General features: G+C 36.8%; 4 protein-coding genes across 6 annotated transcripts; 3 read left to right on the top strand and 1 right to left on the bottom strand.

The window, feature by feature from the left end:
* Positions 1-1,790: 1,790 nt before the first annotated feature.
* LOC125192517 lies at positions 1,791-5,527 on the top strand. The gene is made up of 15 exons (XM_048090115.1): positions 1,791-1,985; positions 2,344-2,455; positions 2,559-2,673; positions 2,788-2,934; positions 3,381-3,485; positions 3,630-3,713; positions 3,788-3,903; positions 4,071-4,172; positions 4,255-4,368; positions 4,457-4,513; positions 4,611-4,677; positions 4,751-4,804; positions 4,878-4,952; positions 5,163-5,198; positions 5,278-5,527. Exons 2-15 carry the CDS (start codon positions 2,421-2,423, stop codon positions 5,392-5,394), a joined length of 1,224 nt encoding a protein of 407 aa, XP_047946072.1. The 5' UTR covers positions 1,791-1,985; positions 2,344-2,420; the 3' UTR covers positions 5,395-5,527.
* A 2,993-nt stretch (positions 5,528-8,520) lies between these two features.
* LOC125193182 lies at positions 8,521-11,029 on the top strand. 2 transcript variants are annotated; one of them, XM_048090936.1, is made up of 2 exons: positions 8,521-8,945; positions 9,591-11,029. In XM_048090936.1, exon 2 carries the CDS (start codon positions 9,606-9,608, stop codon positions 10,680-10,682), a length of 1,077 nt encoding a protein of 358 aa, XP_047946893.1. In that variant the 5' UTR covers positions 8,521-8,945; positions 9,591-9,605; the 3' UTR covers positions 10,683-11,029. The 2 variants fall into 2 exon arrangements, with proteins under 2 accessions (XP_047946893.1, XP_047946892.1); XM_048090935.1 differs by lacking the exon at positions 8,521-8,945 and having other exon boundaries at positions 9,585-11,029.
* Positions 11,030-12,390: 1,361 nt separating this feature from the next.
* On the top strand, positions 12,391-13,790 carry LOC125196847. Its single transcript, XM_048095507.1, has one exon. The coding sequence runs from the start codon at positions 12,493-12,495 to the stop codon at positions 13,549-13,551; it is 1,059 nt and encodes a 352-aa protein (XP_047951464.1). The 5' UTR covers positions 12,391-12,492; the 3' UTR covers positions 13,552-13,790.
* Positions 13,791-13,959: 169 nt separating this feature from the next.
* Positions 13,960-17,218, bottom strand: LOC125192594 (CRM-domain containing factor CFM9, mitochondrial). 2 transcript variants are annotated; one of them, XR_007171434.1, is made up of 5 exons: positions 17,096-17,218; positions 16,738-16,999; positions 15,546-15,947; positions 14,397-15,445; positions 13,960-14,321 (listed from the first exon to the last, which is right to left on the bottom strand). XR_007171434.1 is itself a non-coding variant. In XM_048090217.1 (4 exons), exons 1-4 carry the CDS (start codon positions 17,167-17,169, stop codon positions 14,492-14,494), a joined length of 1,692 nt encoding a protein of 563 aa, XP_047946174.1. In that variant the 5' UTR covers positions 17,170-17,218; the 3' UTR covers positions 13,960-14,491. The 2 variants fall into 2 exon arrangements, 1 of the variants encoding a protein (XP_047946174.1); XM_048090217.1 differs by having other exon boundaries at positions 13,960-15,445.
* Between the last annotated feature and the right edge of the window lie 1,277 nt (positions 17,219-18,495).

The following is an 18,495-nucleotide window of genomic DNA, read 5'->3' as shown; positions in this document are numbered from 1 at the left end:
TATTAGTTTCAAAATTCGAATAATATTATCAAACATTTATGTTATTTGAAAAGTTCATTATTGGTTTATCCATTTTGTTTTTGCGTTAAAGGTTGTTAATTTGTTGGTTTATTGGAAACAGGTAATCGGAGTAAAAGGTAGTTGTAACTAGGTAAACAAACAAATAATTAAAATCATAATAAGAAGAAATAATTAGCAGCGAATTACCCTCGAAAATATTAATGGCGGATTATATTCCGCCGCTAAATCTAAACTCATCGGTCCAGTTTTTCAGTGACGGAAAACTATCCGCTGGTATTAGCGGCGACAAATTATGCCATTAAACCGCCGCTAAAGTCAAACATTTACCGGCAGAATTTTACCGGCGATAATTACTGGCCGCTAATCTGCCGTTAACAATTAGCGGCAGAAAATATTCTGCAGCAAATTGTTTAGCAACGCAAAAATAGAGGCAACTTCATTCCGCCGCTGATCTGCCGGTAAATCGTTTTACCAGCGGAAATATCAACTTTACCAACGGAATATTCCGCCACTAAATTGCTATTTTTTTGTAGTGATACTTCCTTCGTTTTCTAAAAGTATAAACTTTGAAAATGGCACGAGTTTTAAGAGCATAATTAACCCCGGCCCGGATCCAGGCCCTAAGTCCCCTCCACGTCATCACTACTCTAATATTTTGGATCAGACCACAACTCCTATAACCCTTCAAGCCCTATTCATGCCTCGACTATTAAATTGCACTATTCACAATTACAAACTATTTTATTCGTAAAATAGAAAATGTTGTACAATTAAAAGACAAAAAATTCATTGTTCAGTCAAAAATACAAATTAAAAACTCTAGAAATTAAAAATTACAAGTACTAAAAAAATTATAAGTCCTAAAGTGAGAAATTGGTGGAAGAATGTTGAACAAATGATATACAAATAGGCAAAAATTTGAAATTAAAAAAAAAAAAGAATTTGGGGGTTCGGGTCAGGCCCGAACACCCCATAACCCTAGTTCGGGCCGCAACCGGGCACGGCCCCAGGACTCTCCAGCGTCCTCAGGCGCGGCCTGAGCCGCAACTCCCTCCCCTCCAACGCTGCAGGCCGCGGGTCAGGACCCAGGTGCAGTCCGGCCCGCGGCGTTATTCATGCTCTAATGCAAGATTGGTAAAGTAAGAGATATTAAGAGAAAAAAATTAGTAAGAAAGATGAAGAGACCAAAGTAGTGGAAACAATGTTACTCTCTCCGTCCCGCTTAAGATGACACGTTTTACTTTTTAGTTTGTCCCAACTAAGATGACACATTTCCTTTTTTGGTAACTTTCTCTCTCCAATTAATACACTCAACCACTTTTTCTCACTCCTATTAAAATATTCATCTTTCTTCATCTCTCTACTTTAATACTTACACTCACCTTCTCTCTCTCCAATTAAATACTTTAACCAATAACTCCTAAAATCCCGTGCCGGCTAAGCAATGTGTCATCTTAGCCGGGACGGAGGGAGTAGTTGATTGTAGGGTACATTTCTTGAAATTGAGAGTTTTTATTTTTAGGAAACAAACTAAAAAAGAAGAATTTTTATTTTTAGTAAACGTAGGGAGTGTATAATTTATGAATAAATAAAAATAATGATAGCTATTCTAAACTTATGGAGTACTACTAATTTTTTATAAGATGGTTTTAATTTAAATTTTAGAACTGAACGATAAAGCCGATAGGCCCCACAAACTAATATGTCTACAGAGTAATCAAAATGGAAAATCATAATAAATCGCAATAATTGCAGTGGGCTCTGTTAATACCATCTCATTCATTTCATAATAACAATCCCCCCTTTTGCTCTGGGGGATTTCCTATCATTGTCATTTTTTGTCATTTTTCTGCATTTCCCACCTTCGAATTTGTGCCTTTTGTAGCTCAATTTCAGCATTCCAGATTCCTGAAAACCTCGGACTCAGTCGGGCCCCCTATCAGATTCAAGATTCCTGCAAAAAGGTGACACCCAAATGCCCTACATTTTAATTCTTGCCCATTTCGTTTGAAGATTGAATCTTTTTGTTTTGTTGTTGTGTTTCCTTTTTTTCTGGAAGGAGGGATTTTGTGTAAATGGGATATTTGTGCATATTTCAAATGAGCCATAAAATTCTGTTATGTGTTTTTGTCTTTTGTTGATGGGCTGTTATTGACCCTATTGGTTGTGAATGATGATATTTTTGGGCATATTGATTTTCTGTGATCAGCTTTTGTGGTGTTGGAATTTCCTAAATCGAGTATGTAATTCTTGAAGGAATGGAATATGGTGTTGGATTGAATGTTTTTTTTTTCCTGAAAATGGATTCTTTATTTCTTTAAGGAATGGAATCTTGAAAGATAGTGGTGTGTGAAATTTGGTGCATTGGCTGCTCATCTGCTGCAAAGATTGTGAGCAGAATGGGCACCCCTATACGAAGGACCGCGAATTCTAGGTAATTTTTTAGCTCAAGAATCGCCCGTTTAAGATTAAAAAAAATGCTCAATTTGTTGGGCCCGATTGTGAGTAAATGGTGACGCAGTCCCTGGCTTTTGCAGTGGGTGGCATTTGAGAAGAACAAATGAAACAATGAGGCTGATTATCACAACTTTTGTGGGGATTGTATTTGGCTTCTTTTTAGGTGTATCCTTTCCTACACTTTCATTAACAAAGGCAGGGAGACTGGGCTTTTACTCATCTCAATTCCTTTACTTGTTTGCTTCCTTTCAATTTCTTACACTCAGTGTTTGCATTTTGGTGAGATGGTTTGTGTTGTATGCTTTGTAGGTTAACTTATCATCAAACATATTTCCTTCTGTTGATCTCACCTACATTGAGGACAAGTACTCGGGTCTCTCGACTCAGGCACTTTTGAATGTATGGTCGGCTCTTAAAGGAAGGAGAGTCATCTCGCGCAAATATAACGACACTAAGGTATGTAATTCCATTTTGGACATGGTTTCATAAAATTTACTCTAAAGCAGAGCTTGCCTCGTCATAAATATTTATCACACAGTTTTAGTTGCAATGGTAAAAAAGCTGCAGCTTCTACTTAGCAGTGAATCTGAAATAATGTTATATGGAGGGATTTTTGCAAATACTTCTATATCTTGATTAAGTTATGTGTTTGGTATGAATTATTCGAATAATTCATACCAAAGTATTCATATGATTTCAACACTTTTAGGCTCGTAATCGACATGACTTAATCTTGAATTGAACTCTTTATGTATGTCTGAATTGACTTCTTTCTCAGCCTTGTCCTGAAGACGAAAAGGCAGAAACATGTGTATTCCTCTTAAAAACTATGCTACCTCTGGTGTCCGACTTGAACAAATTTCAAGCCTTTTCATTTTCTTAGTGTGGGTGATTCTTTGCAGATCTGGGTTCCAACCAATCCTCGAGGTGCAGAGAGACTACCACCTGGTATTCTCGTAGCCGACTCTGACTTTTACACTCGCAGATTATGGGGTGTTCCTAGCGAGGTGTGTATTCTTCTGCCAAACTTAATCGTGTGTGTAACTATCAACTTCTTGAGAATGAAAACAAGTTGTGTTGCACTTATACCAGCATGCTCGTTTCCATGTGAATTATGTTTCATTGTCTGATAAGAAGGCTTGACATTGCAGGACCTAATTGTTAAACCAAGATATCTCATGGCCTTTACTGTTGGTTATGACCAGAAAAACAACATCGATGCTGCTGTAAAGAAGGTAAACTCGAAGCCATCCCGTGCTCGCTCTACTAAACAGGCATTTTATGCAAATTCCTGACAAAAGTTGTGCAGTTGACAGAGAATTTCCAAGTTCTGTTGTTTCACTATGATGGCCGGACAAGCGAATGGGATGAATTTGAGTGGTCGAAACGGGCTATACATGTGAGCGCAATGAAGCAAACCAAATGGTAATTTGTAAAGCAATTCCTTGAATTCCTTCCGACCTTTGTGTATTTGGAGACATATTTTTTAGTTTGTGCAAAACCAGACAGAGGCATCAAAATTTGTAAGAATGCACGCTTTACTGGCTTATGGTGAAAATAAAACGTGGACTATGTTGTGTTCATCATACTAGGTGGTATGCGAAGAGATTCTTGCACCCCGACATTGTGGCTCCATACGACTATATCTTCATCTGGGATGAAGATCTAGGAGTTGAGAACTTCAACCCAGAGGAGTGAGTCAGAAATGGTCGCTTCACCTTTCATTTTATGAAGCTCGAACCAAATTATTCGCTGATGCTTTCTTCCACATGACAGATATATAAAGCTAGTGAGGAAGCACAAGCTCGATATTTCACAGCCCGGTTTATCCCCCGATAGTGGTATGACGTGGGAGATGACAAGAATGCGTGAGGATACCGAAGTCCATAAGTACGCACCATTAAAAGCTTCATCCGAAAATAAGCTGTGTAATGAGTGTCATGTTTTGTCAATCTAAAGATTACTCTTTTACTTACAGGGACACAGAGGAAAGGCCTGGCTGGTGCACAGATCCTCATCTACCACCCTGTGCAGCGTATGTGAATGAGACAAGAGAAGCATTTGTTCGAAGATCCACTTTTACTCATATTATAATTCAAACATTCAACTTATTGAGATATTTTTGTGCACAGATTTGTGGAGATCATGGCCCCCGTTTTCTCTCGGGATGCCTGGCGTTGTGTATGGCATATGATCCAGGTATTTTACGCAACATTTCTTGAACACGCTCCTCCATCTCAATTTTTGATGTTTCGAAATTGTAATGGCGCAGAATGACTTGGTCCATGGATGGGGTCTTGATTTTGCTCTTAGAAAATGTGTAGAGGTCAGCTATCACTTTGTATATCATGTAAACACACTTCATTTCTCTCTCCTCTAACTCTTTCTCTGTAAAATAGCCTGCTCATGAGAAAATAGGAGTTGTGGATGCTCAATGGATAGTGCATCAAACAGTTCCTTCACTAGGGAATCAGGTAAACATGCTTAATCTTATATTCCCTCCGTCCCATTAGAAATGAAACATTTGCTTTTCGGCACGGGATTTTTTGTATTGTTGTTTTGTGAGTTAATGATGAGAATAAAGTAAGACAGATGAAAAAGTTGAGATGGTGTTGTTTTCATTTCAGGAAACGTTTTAATTTTAATGGGACAACCTAAAAAGGATATTTTTTTTCCGTATGCAGGGTCAAGCGGATCAAGGCAAGGCGCCGTGGGAAGGGGTAAGAAACCACGTGTGACCTGCCCCAAACATGTGTTTACGAAAAAGTTGTTAAACGTGATTTTGTTTTGTTGACTTAGGTGAGGGAGAGGTGTAGGAACGAATGGACTATGTTTCAAGATCGGCTGAATGCAGCTGAGAAAGCGTATTTTCAGGCCATGGGCATCGATCCTCCTAACTCCACAGCTAGTCGTTAGGCATACTAGTTTCGATGGTTTTTCTGTATGTATGAATCAACCGTGCTTCTTCGTCTTCTAGTGCTTACATGTACACTAATTGAATGGGAACTGTAACCTTTTTTGCTTAAGTTCATACAGCTGAGTTTGTACATATTCTCATTATATTTCTCTTGGAGTCCCATTTGAAATCAATGTATAATTTACTGAAAAAAAAAATGTCACCATTAGATTTCAAACTCATATAAAGCAAGTACTAATACCATTTTTTTTTATGTAATGTTGTTTACTTTATTTAAATAAAGAGAGAAAAAATACTGACTTCAATTAATTTATCCATTCATTGACCATCTACTAACTTTTAAAAATTTATGACATTTTCGTGGCTCAACTCCAACACGCAATTTAATGTGTAAGAATTTTTTAAATATGAACAATTGAGAATGTGTGTAGATGGACTGAGGACGTTTGATAAGATAGTAATACCAAAATATAGAATATATGTGGACATTTTTAATTGTATGATATCATATTTTAAGTTTAACTCAAAACTTAAAATAAGACAAGGGCCCGCCTTAATCTTGCCAATATTATCTTTAACCATGTTTATGTAATCCACCAATTTGTCAAGTTAAACCACTATTATTAATACACTACACAAATTTAGATAATTTCTTTTCTATCAAACAACGAAAAAATCTTATCTCTGTCTATTTTGTCATGAAGCCCATATGTATTGTTTTACTTATCTTCTCATTTTCTTATCAAACAGGTCCTTATTTTTATGTTTAATTATCTCGTAGTCGTCAATTTTGTTAGGATTTCTTCTTTGTACCATAGAGATGTCGTGTGTAAATATATAGATGCAGGGATCTATAGGTGAGAGAATGTTCTCGATTTTGATAAAGTTCTGTTGTATGGCGTCAGAGGCTGTAGGGTAGTCGGTTTTCGAGAATCCTTTTAATAATTCTGGTTGATGATGAGTGGTGTTGGTGGTGTGAAGTTTTGCATTTTTGTTTCTCATTCGCAGTTGGCGAATTTTATGGCAATTTGGACGAAGGCGCTGGATTCTTATCTAGGATTTATATGGAGCGGGAACGGATGATTTAGTTTATTTGTGTTGTAAGTATTATGTTAATGTATAGATTTAATCATTTCATAATGGTATGTTTTAGTAAGTTTTATAATTTATGGTATAAATTATATGTGTACATATATGCCCATTTGCTATAAGTTTGTTATTTTGTGGTGGCCTATTATATATTTCTAAAATTAATTTTTATATTAATATATTGATGATAGGTCTAATAATTCATTTTATTCTCTCTCTAATTATGAATAGTTTGTGTCAGTAAGTAACTTAAGTTATATTTTTCCCCATGATTTAACTCACAATATGATACGGAGTATGAAATTTTTGCCTAATAATATTTCAATTTTATAGTCATTGTTTTCACCCAATTATTTTTTATAAATGTAACATAATTTATTAATTATGATTGTTAACAATATTATGTTGTTTTTGTTAATATCATAATTAAATGAATCTTATTTCTTTTCTTTTTTTACAATTTCCAATAAATATCTTATCAAGAAATTTTTAAAACAAGAATATAAAAAATAAAAAGATGAAATATTCTTATGCTCCGAAAATGTTGTTAATTTATAAGATGGATGTGTTTTATCTAAAAGCCAATTCATCATATGATATAATTTTCATATTTAATAATATTCCACTTCCATAAAATGACTAAATGGATGCTTCATTTTTACTCAATTTTAAATAGTCCCCATCTGTTCCATAACAAGAGTCTTGTCTGGTTATTTATTTACGTCCATCCAATAATAAGAGTCATATTTCATTTTTAATAGTATTTAAGCTCTATATTTTACTAATTTATTTCTCTCACATTTTATTATAAAATTAATATATTTAAATGAGACTTATATGACATTAACTTATTTAATCCATCTTTTTTTACTCGCCTCGTCCCATAAAATATATCACACTTTCCTTTTTAGTTTGTTCCACAAAAAATGTCACATTTCACTTTTTGAAAAAAGTTCTCTCTCACATAAATATAAAATTATATTTTCTCTCTCCATTTAACACACAAAACAAAATTTCTTAAAATTCCGTATCGTTCTACAAATGTGACATCTTTTATGAGAAGGAGGAAGTATATTTTTTTAAATTCGTGCTCAAATCAAATATGACTCGTGTCATGAAACGGCGTGAATAATTAATAGTAGTAGTAATTTATTATCACATAAAACAATATACTTGGATTCTTCATGCCTATCATAGTCATTGCTATTTTGGATTATTCGAATATACTAGTGCAATAGTACTATATGTCAAATTATAGGATGCTTTATTAATTTTCCTCCGAAAACCAATTAATGGTAGTAATTTATTATCACATAAAACAATATACTTGGATTCTTCATGCCTATCATAGTCATTGCTATTTGGATAATTCGAATATACTAGTGCAGTAGTACTATATGTCAAATAATAGGATGCTTATATTAATTTTCCTCCAAAAACCAATTATTCAAGATTTCTTTTTCTCTCCAGACACATTTTTCTTTTTAGTTTGTCTCAATCAAGATGACACATATCCTTTTTTAGAAACTTTCTCTCTCTAATTAATACACTCAACCACTTTTTCCCATCCATATTAAAATATTCACCTTTCTTTCTCTCTCTCTTTTAATACTTCCACTCACCTTTTCTCTTTCTAATTAAACACATTAACCAATTGCTCCTAAAACCCCATGCCGGCTAAGGAATGTGTCATCTTAGCCGAGACGGAGGGAGTATAAGTTTATAACACAAAAACATTAGAAGTAACTAGAATTAAATATGCAACCAATCACATCCACATTTTCCATTGCTCATATGATATTTAAATAGAAATAATATAAACCCAATTATTATCCAAAAAATTGCGTAAATTTAGTTAGTCATAATCCAGCATAAATACAGTTAATCAAGTTTTGCTGCTTTTACATTTTAACCAAATTTATGTGAAAAATATAAAATACTAGAAATAATAGGCATGCAGCCTCCACCTTACACCTTCTTTCCATCCTTCCTTGTTCGCTATCAATTCAATTCGATTTGTCCATTTCTGATTTCATTTTCCCCCAATCGTTAATTATAGTATTAATCCCAATTCCCCAAACGCCATTTTCTTCCCATTTAATTGCTCATTATTTCAGCATTCCATTCCCTCTCAAGAAAATTTGCGAAAAAAGATTCTTCTTTTATATGAGAGGAGAGAGAGAATGAGGAAACTGGTTATATATACAACCAGCCCTTTGTCGACGACGATTGCCCGTTTAAAGGAAATCAAATTCCCCCTGTTTTCTCTCTCCAAAATTGTGTCTTTTTTCACCATTATTATTTAATTTTGTATAAACTTTTTTTTTCTTTTCTCTTCGCTTATTTATGATCACGATTTTTGGTGTGGAAGAGGCATTTGTACAGAGAGAGGGAGAGATTTTGAGAAAGAAAAAAGGATTTTTGGGCTCTCTTCTCTCTCTTCTTTTGCTGTTGTTACCAGGTTAGTCACATTTCTTGTTTTTTGCTTCTATTGATTTAAGGTTTCATGTTTAATCAAGATTGTGCTCTTGCTCATTTTCTACTTATTTGATTTGATTTTGTTTCTTGTGGGTGCAATCTTTATGTGTTTTTTCAATGATATTTTGAGGTACAACTGTTCTTGAATTAGCTTTATGAGTGTACATTGCTGAAAATGGCATTTTTGCTGTTGGGAAATAAGCAAATGTGTTGTGCAATATAATCTTCAAGATGTGCCCTTTTAACAAAAAGAGGTGGCTTGTTTTGTTGGTTATATGAAATTATGAATATATGATGGCATACAAATGTGTTGTGCAATATCAACATCATCCCCTATTATAAACATAAATGCTTTGTTTTTGTTGCTGATTATAATGAATATATAGGATGGCATTGTTGCTATTGGGGAGAATCCATAAATAATTCAAATTGTTAAGAAATAAGCAAATGTGCAATGCAATATCATGATTTGCATTTTTATATGCTTTGTGGCTTACTTGATTATATGAGTATATGTTTTCATTTTTCCTGTAGAAAAGAATCCACAATTGTGCATATTGTTAACAAATAAAGTGTTGTGCACTAATCTCCCGAATTCATCAAGAAATTCTTGCTTTTCAATATGCAGCCTGCACTTTTGAGCATGTCGAGAGTCCGGTGGTCATTTCTAGGGCTCGATTTGAGGGCCTTGCTCTTCCTATGTCTAGTCATTCCCTCCGGCATAATTGGCATATACCTCCACGGCCAAAAGATAACCTATTTCCTCCGGCCGTTGTGGGAGTCCCCTCCGAAGCCCTTCATAACCTTAACTCACTACTACCACGAGAATGTGTCGATGGAGACTCTATGCAGGCTTCACGGGTGGGGCGTTCGGGACTTCCCTAGGCGCGTCTATGATGCTGTCCTCTTCAGCAACGAGGTCGACATGCTCAAGATCCGGTGGAAGGAGATGCATCCTTACATATCACAATTTGTGCTGCTCGAGTCGAACTCCACCTTCACAGCCCTCCCGAAGCCCCTCAACTTTGACTTGAACCGGGACAAGTTCAAATTCGTTAAGCCTAGGCTGACTTATGGCATGATTGGTGGGAGGTTCAAGAAAGGCGAGAACCCCTTCATTGAGGAGGCATACCAGAGGCTGGCCCTAGACCAGCTGCTGAGGATTGCTGGGATAGAAGACGACGACCTCCTTGTCATGTCGGACGTTGATGAGATCCCTAGCAGGCACACCATAGATCTACTGAGATGGTGTGACAACATTCCTCCGGTTCTCCACCTCCAGTTGAAGAATTATGTCTACTCGTTCGAGTTCTTGTATGATCTCCGGAGCTGGAGGGCCTCAGTCCATAGGTACCAAAGGGGGAAGACGAGGTATGCTCATTACCGCCAAGGGGACCTCCTCTTGGCGGACTCTGGGTGGCACTGCAGCTTCTGCTTTCGTTACATAAGCGATTTCGTGTTCAAGATGAAGGCTTATAGCCACACGGATCGAGTGAGATTCTCTCACTTCCTCAGCCCCAGAAGGATTCAAGAACTGATATGCAAAGGTGCTGATTTGTATGATATGCTACCGGAGGAGTACACGTTTAGAGAGATCATCGGGAAAATGGGCCCGATTCCTCACTCTTACTCAGCTGTTCATCTCCCCGCGTTCCTGCTGGAGAATGCAGACGAGTACAAGTACCTTTTGCCCGGGAACTGCATAAGGGAGAGTGGTTGAGGGTGGAAGCCTCGGATTCTTGAAGAGGGCGAGCACTGACTGTGCAACGGGGCAAGGGAGACGAGAAGGGGACTAGTGTAGGTGGATGATCTTTAGAGAAGAGCTAGACATATCCATCTTTGCTCCGATTTGGAAGACCTCTCTCGTTTAACGATGTGGCCGGATTCGGGCTGTGGATGGTGTGGTTTGCTTGCTTTCATCAACGATGTTTCTGTTCATTTGTTTTATTGAATTTTTTATGCTTACATTGTAGAGTGAGTCTATTTATCAAGGCATGATATTTTACCTTGGCCTAGGATTTCTGATATGCAAATAAAGTTGGTGGCTGCTCCTCTACTTTTCTTTTATTTATAAACTATTGTTTCACTTGTGATGCACGATTCATGGTATTTATTTTAGGTTATATAACATCAAATTAATACGCATGATAAACAAAAAATATAAAAATTTCTTTTTATAAAAAAGCCCATAAATGTTGATTAAAATCTTTTAGATATTTAATATTGTACAAAAATTGCGAACACGCATCAACAATAATATGCCAGAGTGAGTGAAGATTAATAAACTATAGAATAAAGTTCCACCCGAATGAATAATATAAAAAAAATAACGTGAGTGAATGGATTTATAATGCAAAACGACTTGTAGCTAAATTTAACTATGGATTGATAAAGGAATATACTAGTAATACATGGATTGACAACCGAATAAGAGTTCATGAGATAAATACCGAAATCATAGTAAAAATTAATTTAATTATAAATAAAGTATCTAGCTAAGCAAAAGAAAAATAGAAGCAAAAGCCGAAACAATAAAAATAGTGACGGACAAAAATGCTCTTCAGGAGTGTGTTGGGTGAGACCCAAATAAACTCATTCGTGATTAAATTAAATACTACCGGTGGATGATATTTTCCTATAGGAATGTGTTGGGTGAGAACTATATTCCATAGGAACTAAACTTAGTTCACTTTTTTAAAAAAAAAAATCTATGAAATAATCATTCAAATATATCGCATTCTTGTACAACGTTAAAAATAGTCCACCACAATATTATTGTCTTAAACCAATATATGTTAGTTCTTATATCTGACATAAATACTCCACCACGTAATATTATCTTAGGCCACAATTGGGTGAAATGCAGGTCCACAAAATCCTGTTATACCGAAGAATAGTATTTGTGCGAATATTTCATATTTGTATAAATTGCGATTGACAGTGAAGGAGATACAATTTTCGTGGAGGGAATAATATATTCAATTTACTTAATTAGACCAGTTGACCAATTGACTAATGTTTTTCCAAAACTATTTCACCACATAAGCATTAAGATTGGGCAATAGTTTAAGTATGAGATTTAATTGAATGCTTATTCGTTCACCAGAAAATTTCATGCTGCAAAAAATTGTGCGAATAATTATACATTCGATCTTTATGAGAACATATAATCTTGATGTAAGCTCAATAGATTTATTTTTGGTAATTACCAAGGATATCCACTGGCAGGCTCAGTGCCTATTTTCTGCGCTAATTTGTAGTCATCTCGATGGATAGGACAGTTAGTCCAAGGATTTAAGACTGCTTCATGCCCAAAGACAGTGACAGATCCTCTGACCATTTAGTTTAGGATGGACTGACCCATACCACTCGACCACTTTATTAGTACAAAATAATGTAGAAAAATTAATGACGAGGGTGTGTGGTCATATAAGGAGCTCAGCATTACCAATCTCTTGATATTTAAGAATCAACAAGTTGCATTTATATTGTTAAATGTGTTGTGTATTCATCAAGAAGTAGTGTTGATCATGTCAAGAATCCGGTGGATATTTGTAGTGCTGTTGCTATGTCTAGTGATCCCCTCCGGCATGATTGGCATATACATCCACGGCCAAAAGCTAACCTACTTCGTCCGGCCATTGTGGGACTCCCCTCCCAAGCCCTTCACAACCCTAACTCACTACTACACCGACAACGTCTCCATGGAGACTCTATGCAAGCTCCACGGCTGGGGCATCCGGGACTTCCCTAGGCGCGTATACGATGCTGTCCTCTTCAGCAACGAGGTCGACATGCTCATGATCCGATGGAAGGAGTTGCATCCGTATGTGTCACAATTCGTCCTGCTCGAGTCCAACTCCACCTTCACAGCCCTCCCCAAGCCCCTCAACTTCGCCTTGAACCGGGACAAGTTCAAATTTGTTGAGCCCCGGCTCAACTACAACATGATTGGGGGAAGGTTCATGAGAGGCGAGAACCCCTTCGTTGAGGAGGCGTACCAAAGGCTGGCGCTCGACCAGCTCCTGAGGCTCGCGGGGATAGGAGATGACGACCTCCTCATCATGTCGGACGTTGATGAGATTCCGAGCAGGCACACCATTGATCTACTGAGATGGTGTGATGACATTCCTCAAGTTCTCCACCTCCAGTTGAAAAACTATGTCTATTCATATGAATTTTTGTATGATCTCCGGAGCTGGAGGGCCTCGGTGCATAGGTACCGGAGGGGGGAGACGAGGTATGCTCATTACCGCCAGGCGGACCTCCTCCTGGCGGACGCTGGGTGGCACTGCAGCTTCTGCTTTCGTTACATAAGCGATTTCGTGTTCAAGATGAAGGCTTATAGCCACACGGATCGAGTGAGATTTTCGCACTACCTCAGCCATAAAAGGATTCAGGAACTGATATGCAAAGGGGCTGATTTGTATGATATGCTACCGGAGGAGTACACGTTTAGGGAGATCATCGGGAAGATGGGCCCGATTCCTCACTCACACTCGGCCGTTCATCTGCCCACTTTCCTTCTCGAGAATGCGGAGGAGTACAAGTACCTCTTGCCCGGGAACTGTGTAAGGGAGAGTGGTTGAGGGTAGATGATAGGACCCTCGAGCTAGAAATCTCGCCCAAGATAGTCTCCAACATATCTTCTTAATTTTGTTTAAGTTAGCATATAGGAGTATTTAATTTAGTTAACTATTTTTTATGCAATCTTTATCTTCATTGAGTCTAGTTATTATGTATGAATTGGAAGTTAGAAATGCCTCCTTGAGTTTAGTTTTTTCGCTTTCTTCTCAGTTTTGAAGGCGTCTAACAATTGGTGCTTTCATTGATGTTCTCATTTCCAAATGTTTCCATGACGTAACCATTAAATATCCCATATTTAATGTTCATGTGCTGTGAGAAAAATATATTCCATGCGGTCACCATCAAATATCCCATATGGTTATATTTGAAGGAATACTTGTGCGAATATTCTCTGTATAAATTGCGATTGTTAATGAAGGAGGTACTTGTTATATAGAACCCAAAAACTAAATAAGCATATACTTTTGTTGGATAAACAAAACTAAGAAAAGATACTAGGGAGTAAAAGATTGAATCTATTTAGACAAAGTGAATCTTAACGCCCACTAAAGTTTTTTGAAACTATTTCACCACATAAAAGATAGCACATGGAGCATTAAGCTCCATCTTGCTAGGCTTCGGTTAATTAACATGTGGTAAAATCCAGAAAAATATTTGATAAATAAAAATTCCACATCAACAGTTCCACTCATCCCCAATTCCTACCTGTTGAGAAGCAGCAACAACGAACAAATTGTCCACTGCAACGGCGAGCCACCGCCCTTCTCCACCGCTGGCATATCATGAACCTCCAATCAGTTTGTTCCTTTTCGACAAGGAAAATAAGAAGTTCAAAATATCCTTTAACCTTGCATCATGAGGAGTTATCAGAAGCTGCCACAAGTTCAAATTTCACCCAACATTCTTGAGTTATCTGATTCTAGTAGTATAATTTATCGTAGTTTATTTGCTGCCTTCATCATCTCCTGATGTAGCATCTGATTCCCATTCTGCTAGCTCCGATTCGCTAAATGGATCTCGATCAAAAGCACTGCCTTTCGACGTTGCTGGAGTGCCTCTATGCGATCTTCTGTTCGTCTCAGTCTGTTCAAAGTTATCGACGTTACTAATGCTCCCACTCTGACGATTTGATGTTCTTGAATCCCTCAGGTCTCGCCCTTCGCCCTCCGGATCCCACGTTATATCTTCCAAATCACTTAATGCGTGTTCTTGAACAGTATGTTGATTCTTCCTACCATTGGGTTTCATTTCATTTCTACCAAAACCCCTGCTGTTGGCTCTACCAGCGTTGCTACGCTGATATCTCTCCCCATTAGATTCATCAGAGTCATCCTCATAACTCCCACGAACCACTTCTCCAATGCCATCAGATTCAAACCCATCATCATCACCTTCAACCTCATTGTCAGAGGCTCTCCCCCTACGCCTTTGATCCCTGTATTTCATCCTATCCTTCGTTTCATTACCCAAGTACTCATTTCTGATACCTTCAAATCTTTGGTATCTACCACCAAAATCTTCTCTATTCCAGTATCTTATCCGGTTAAGCTCTTCCTTCTCTGCTGATTCCTCCTCAGCCCATTCTTTATCAGCCGCATCTTCTATCTCTGCAATGAATCGGTCGAGCTCCTCCTGATCACTATCACCACCAGCATCTTGCGGCTGCTGAAAGCTCTCCTCAGATGCCACTTGTGTTGTCTTGTCCTCTCGAAAGACGTAGGGACTTCCCTCTCTCTTATCAATAGCATTGAAAAAAGTCGAAGCCACTCTTTGGATGCTAGCCATGGCAACTGGGTCATCAGGATTCACACCCTTCCTGCGGAGCTCTTGTTCTATCTTTTTTATGTTAAGCTTCTGAGATTCGAGGGCCTGTTCAAATCGTGCCTTGAATAATGCCTGCAATGTAAAAAATACGAGTAATTAGGATTCAACATATTTATTCTACACTCTTTAAATTTGTTTGCAGATGCCAATATTGAGGAAGATTACACCTCACCTTCCTTTTCGTGAGGGTGTTGATAGGTATCAAGTTCTTAGGTTGGCGATAGTTTCTGCCACGAAACATGATAATGGTTTTCACATTGTGTACATTCACGACAATCCCTCCACTTAATCTTGTGAGCATGGATGCCATCTCTTTAATCTTTTCCTTGGGGAAATTATCACAACAAACTTGGACCGTCTCATGGAATTTCCAGTGAAGGTGCATGTTCTGAACAACTCCTCCAAAGACACCGCGAACACCAACAGGGACATAGTTCTTATTTCTGAAACCAATCTTCTTGTATGCCTGCAACTGCTCTGCAGTGAACAACTCGGGATCATGACGAGGAAGCGGAAGCTCTGGTAGTTCGTACTTTTTCAGCTTCTGAAGAAGCAAAGCCACCTTTTTCTTTGCCTGGACTAGTCAAAACATGAAGCAAAATGGTGAAATATTCAGCTTCTAAATATTAAAGGAGAAAAACAAGCAGCAAATAGAGAACTCAATGCTTGCAATTATATTAAAAAAAACAGCACCACTTCTATTAAATGAAGAAGATGCTAAGCAACAAGAGACAACAACAAAGCCCAATCGGAAACAAGAACGAGTCACCAAAAAAGATTAATACACCTTTGAACATATACGAGTAAATGTAAAGACATTGTTGTGCAGTGTCTGAAAATCGAATATAAAGACATACTACCTCCGTCTCCTAAAAATAGAAACTATTTCCCTTTTGGTCCGTCTCTTAAATACAGAAACATTTTAAACTTTCTATATTAGGAAGTGGACCCCACAATCCACTAGCATTACTTTCACTACTTTTTCTCCCCCTCTCTCTTACTGTACCCATTTTTCTCTCATTCTCTCCTACTTTACCAATTCTTTTCCCTTACTTTTACCAATTGGGGATTAAATCGTGTTGTTTCAAAAGTTTCTATTTTTCAATAACGGAGGTAGTAATTGTTATCCAAGTTCACCATTCGTTTCTTCACTCCAACATTGCACTAGCAATTTAAGCAGCTACAAATAGTGATTCATTTCACATATCCAAATGAATGGATCAAAAAGGAGAACTCAAACTAATCAACTAAATTCCAATAACTACTAAAGCAAGCTATCCCATTTCACCATCAAAGAACCAGTCTTGACACAGAAAATGACCAAAAAAAAAAACTAGTAGTAGAAATCAGTAGTAATAGCATACCCTTCTAAGATTGTATATGAGGCGTTCTTCATCAGTCATCAATTTCTTCCTCAATTTTTTCGCCCTCCGAATTTCCCTTAGGGTTTTGCCCGACTCCCGCTGCATCCGCTTCTCCACTTTACTCCTCATACTCTTCGACGAGAAACGCCGCGCTCCGTCAAAACTGCTCCATATTGTCGGCGCCGAAGACGATTCACAGCTCACATTGCTGAATCCAGGCGTCGAAATTGCAGCAAAACTGCTTCTCGTGATGACATCAACCCTGAGCAAAATGGAAAAGTTCAATTGATCGGATATATGCACAACTCTTAACAAAAAAATGAGAAATTTTTGGAGAAATTACACAAAATTCATTTACCTTTGATTGAGGAGGAGGGAAGAAAGGGTTCTGAGACATTGATTTCGAAGATTTCTAGTATAAACAGACATCATTTTGATTCAAATTTCCGGGAATTGAAAACCGGCCGCGATTGAATTGGAGTTTGGGGGTTTTTAGGTGGGGTTTAACAGTTTGGTTAATTACAATATATCCCCCGCGATTTGTATAATTAATTAGTAGCCCCACAAATAGGTTAGACTATCCACTTCCTTATCTCTTATTATCTCTTCACTATTCATAAGTTTCACTGTACTTTCACCTCAGCTCGTATCTAAGAAACAGCACATATATCCCTCCATCTCTTAAACCATTTCATTCATTAACTATTCATTGAATTTCATTTTTTATTTTTATTTCCAACAAATTCAATTAATATTTCATTGAAGCATTAAATTAATACTAATAATTCATTAAATCATTAAAAACCATGAAAATTACAACATCCGAAAATACGAAAAATACATAATTGAAATCCTATGGAGTATTTTTATTTTTTGTTTTTATTTTTAATTTTCAATTTTTATTACCATATTGAAAAATACAAAATTTGAAAATTACAATATTTTTTTTTAATTTTTTTATTTTCGAATTTTCCTGAATTTAAAAAAAAACAAAAAAAGAATGAATGTGGTGATATTGAATCATTCCTAAAATTTCTACAATTATTTTTCACTACCAAAATGAAAATTTTCTCATTCTTTCTGAACAAGAATGAAAGAGATATTGCTTTTTTATTGCATAGAAAATGGAGAATTTGCAGAGAAAGTAGAAGAAGAGTACTACTGAATTGGTTTCTCGTTTTGGCGAGATTTTCCGATAGATAAAACTCATCGGAACGAAATGACTTATTAATTTAATTGTTTTGCATAGAATGATAGAAGAATGAACATCTCAATTAGAATAAAATTTTCAGAATATGTCCAGGGCTGAAGAACAGAATTCGTGTTTGTGGCCTTGTTGTGGGAGAAAACGAAAGAATTACTAATACAGTGTAAAACAAAAAATAATTATGTCAATGCCATATCAGCAGTCGCTTAAATAGCGCTCATATAAAGCCGCGCAGCACATCATTCCTCTTTTCCACGAACTTTTAAAATTGGTATATAATAGGAGTATCACAAACTTTGCACTTTGTTTGGTATTTTCCACGGCATGTCTATTAATATATTTGACTAACTTACAAGACTTTTTTTATCATATTCAGTTAAATCAACGTGGTTTTCAACGTGTTTATCGTACATGTTATGAACTTAAAAAATGGTTTAAAATATCATAAAACGTATCACGATTGCCTACGTAAAATAAGATTTTGATGAAAATATCTTATTTGAGTGAGTTTGGGAAGTACCAAACAAAATGCAAAGTTTGTGATATTAAAA

The sequence above is a fragment of the Salvia hispanica genome, chromosome 6 (assembly GCF_023119035.1).
Source record: "Salvia hispanica cultivar TCC Black 2014 chromosome 6, UniMelb_Shisp_WGS_1.0, whole genome shotgun sequence".
NCBI lineage: Eukaryota > Viridiplantae > Streptophyta > Magnoliopsida > Lamiales > Lamiaceae > Salvia > Salvia hispanica.
The sequence above is the reverse complement of the archived record's forward strand: the minus strand, read 5'-3'. Positions and strand labels throughout refer to the sequence as shown.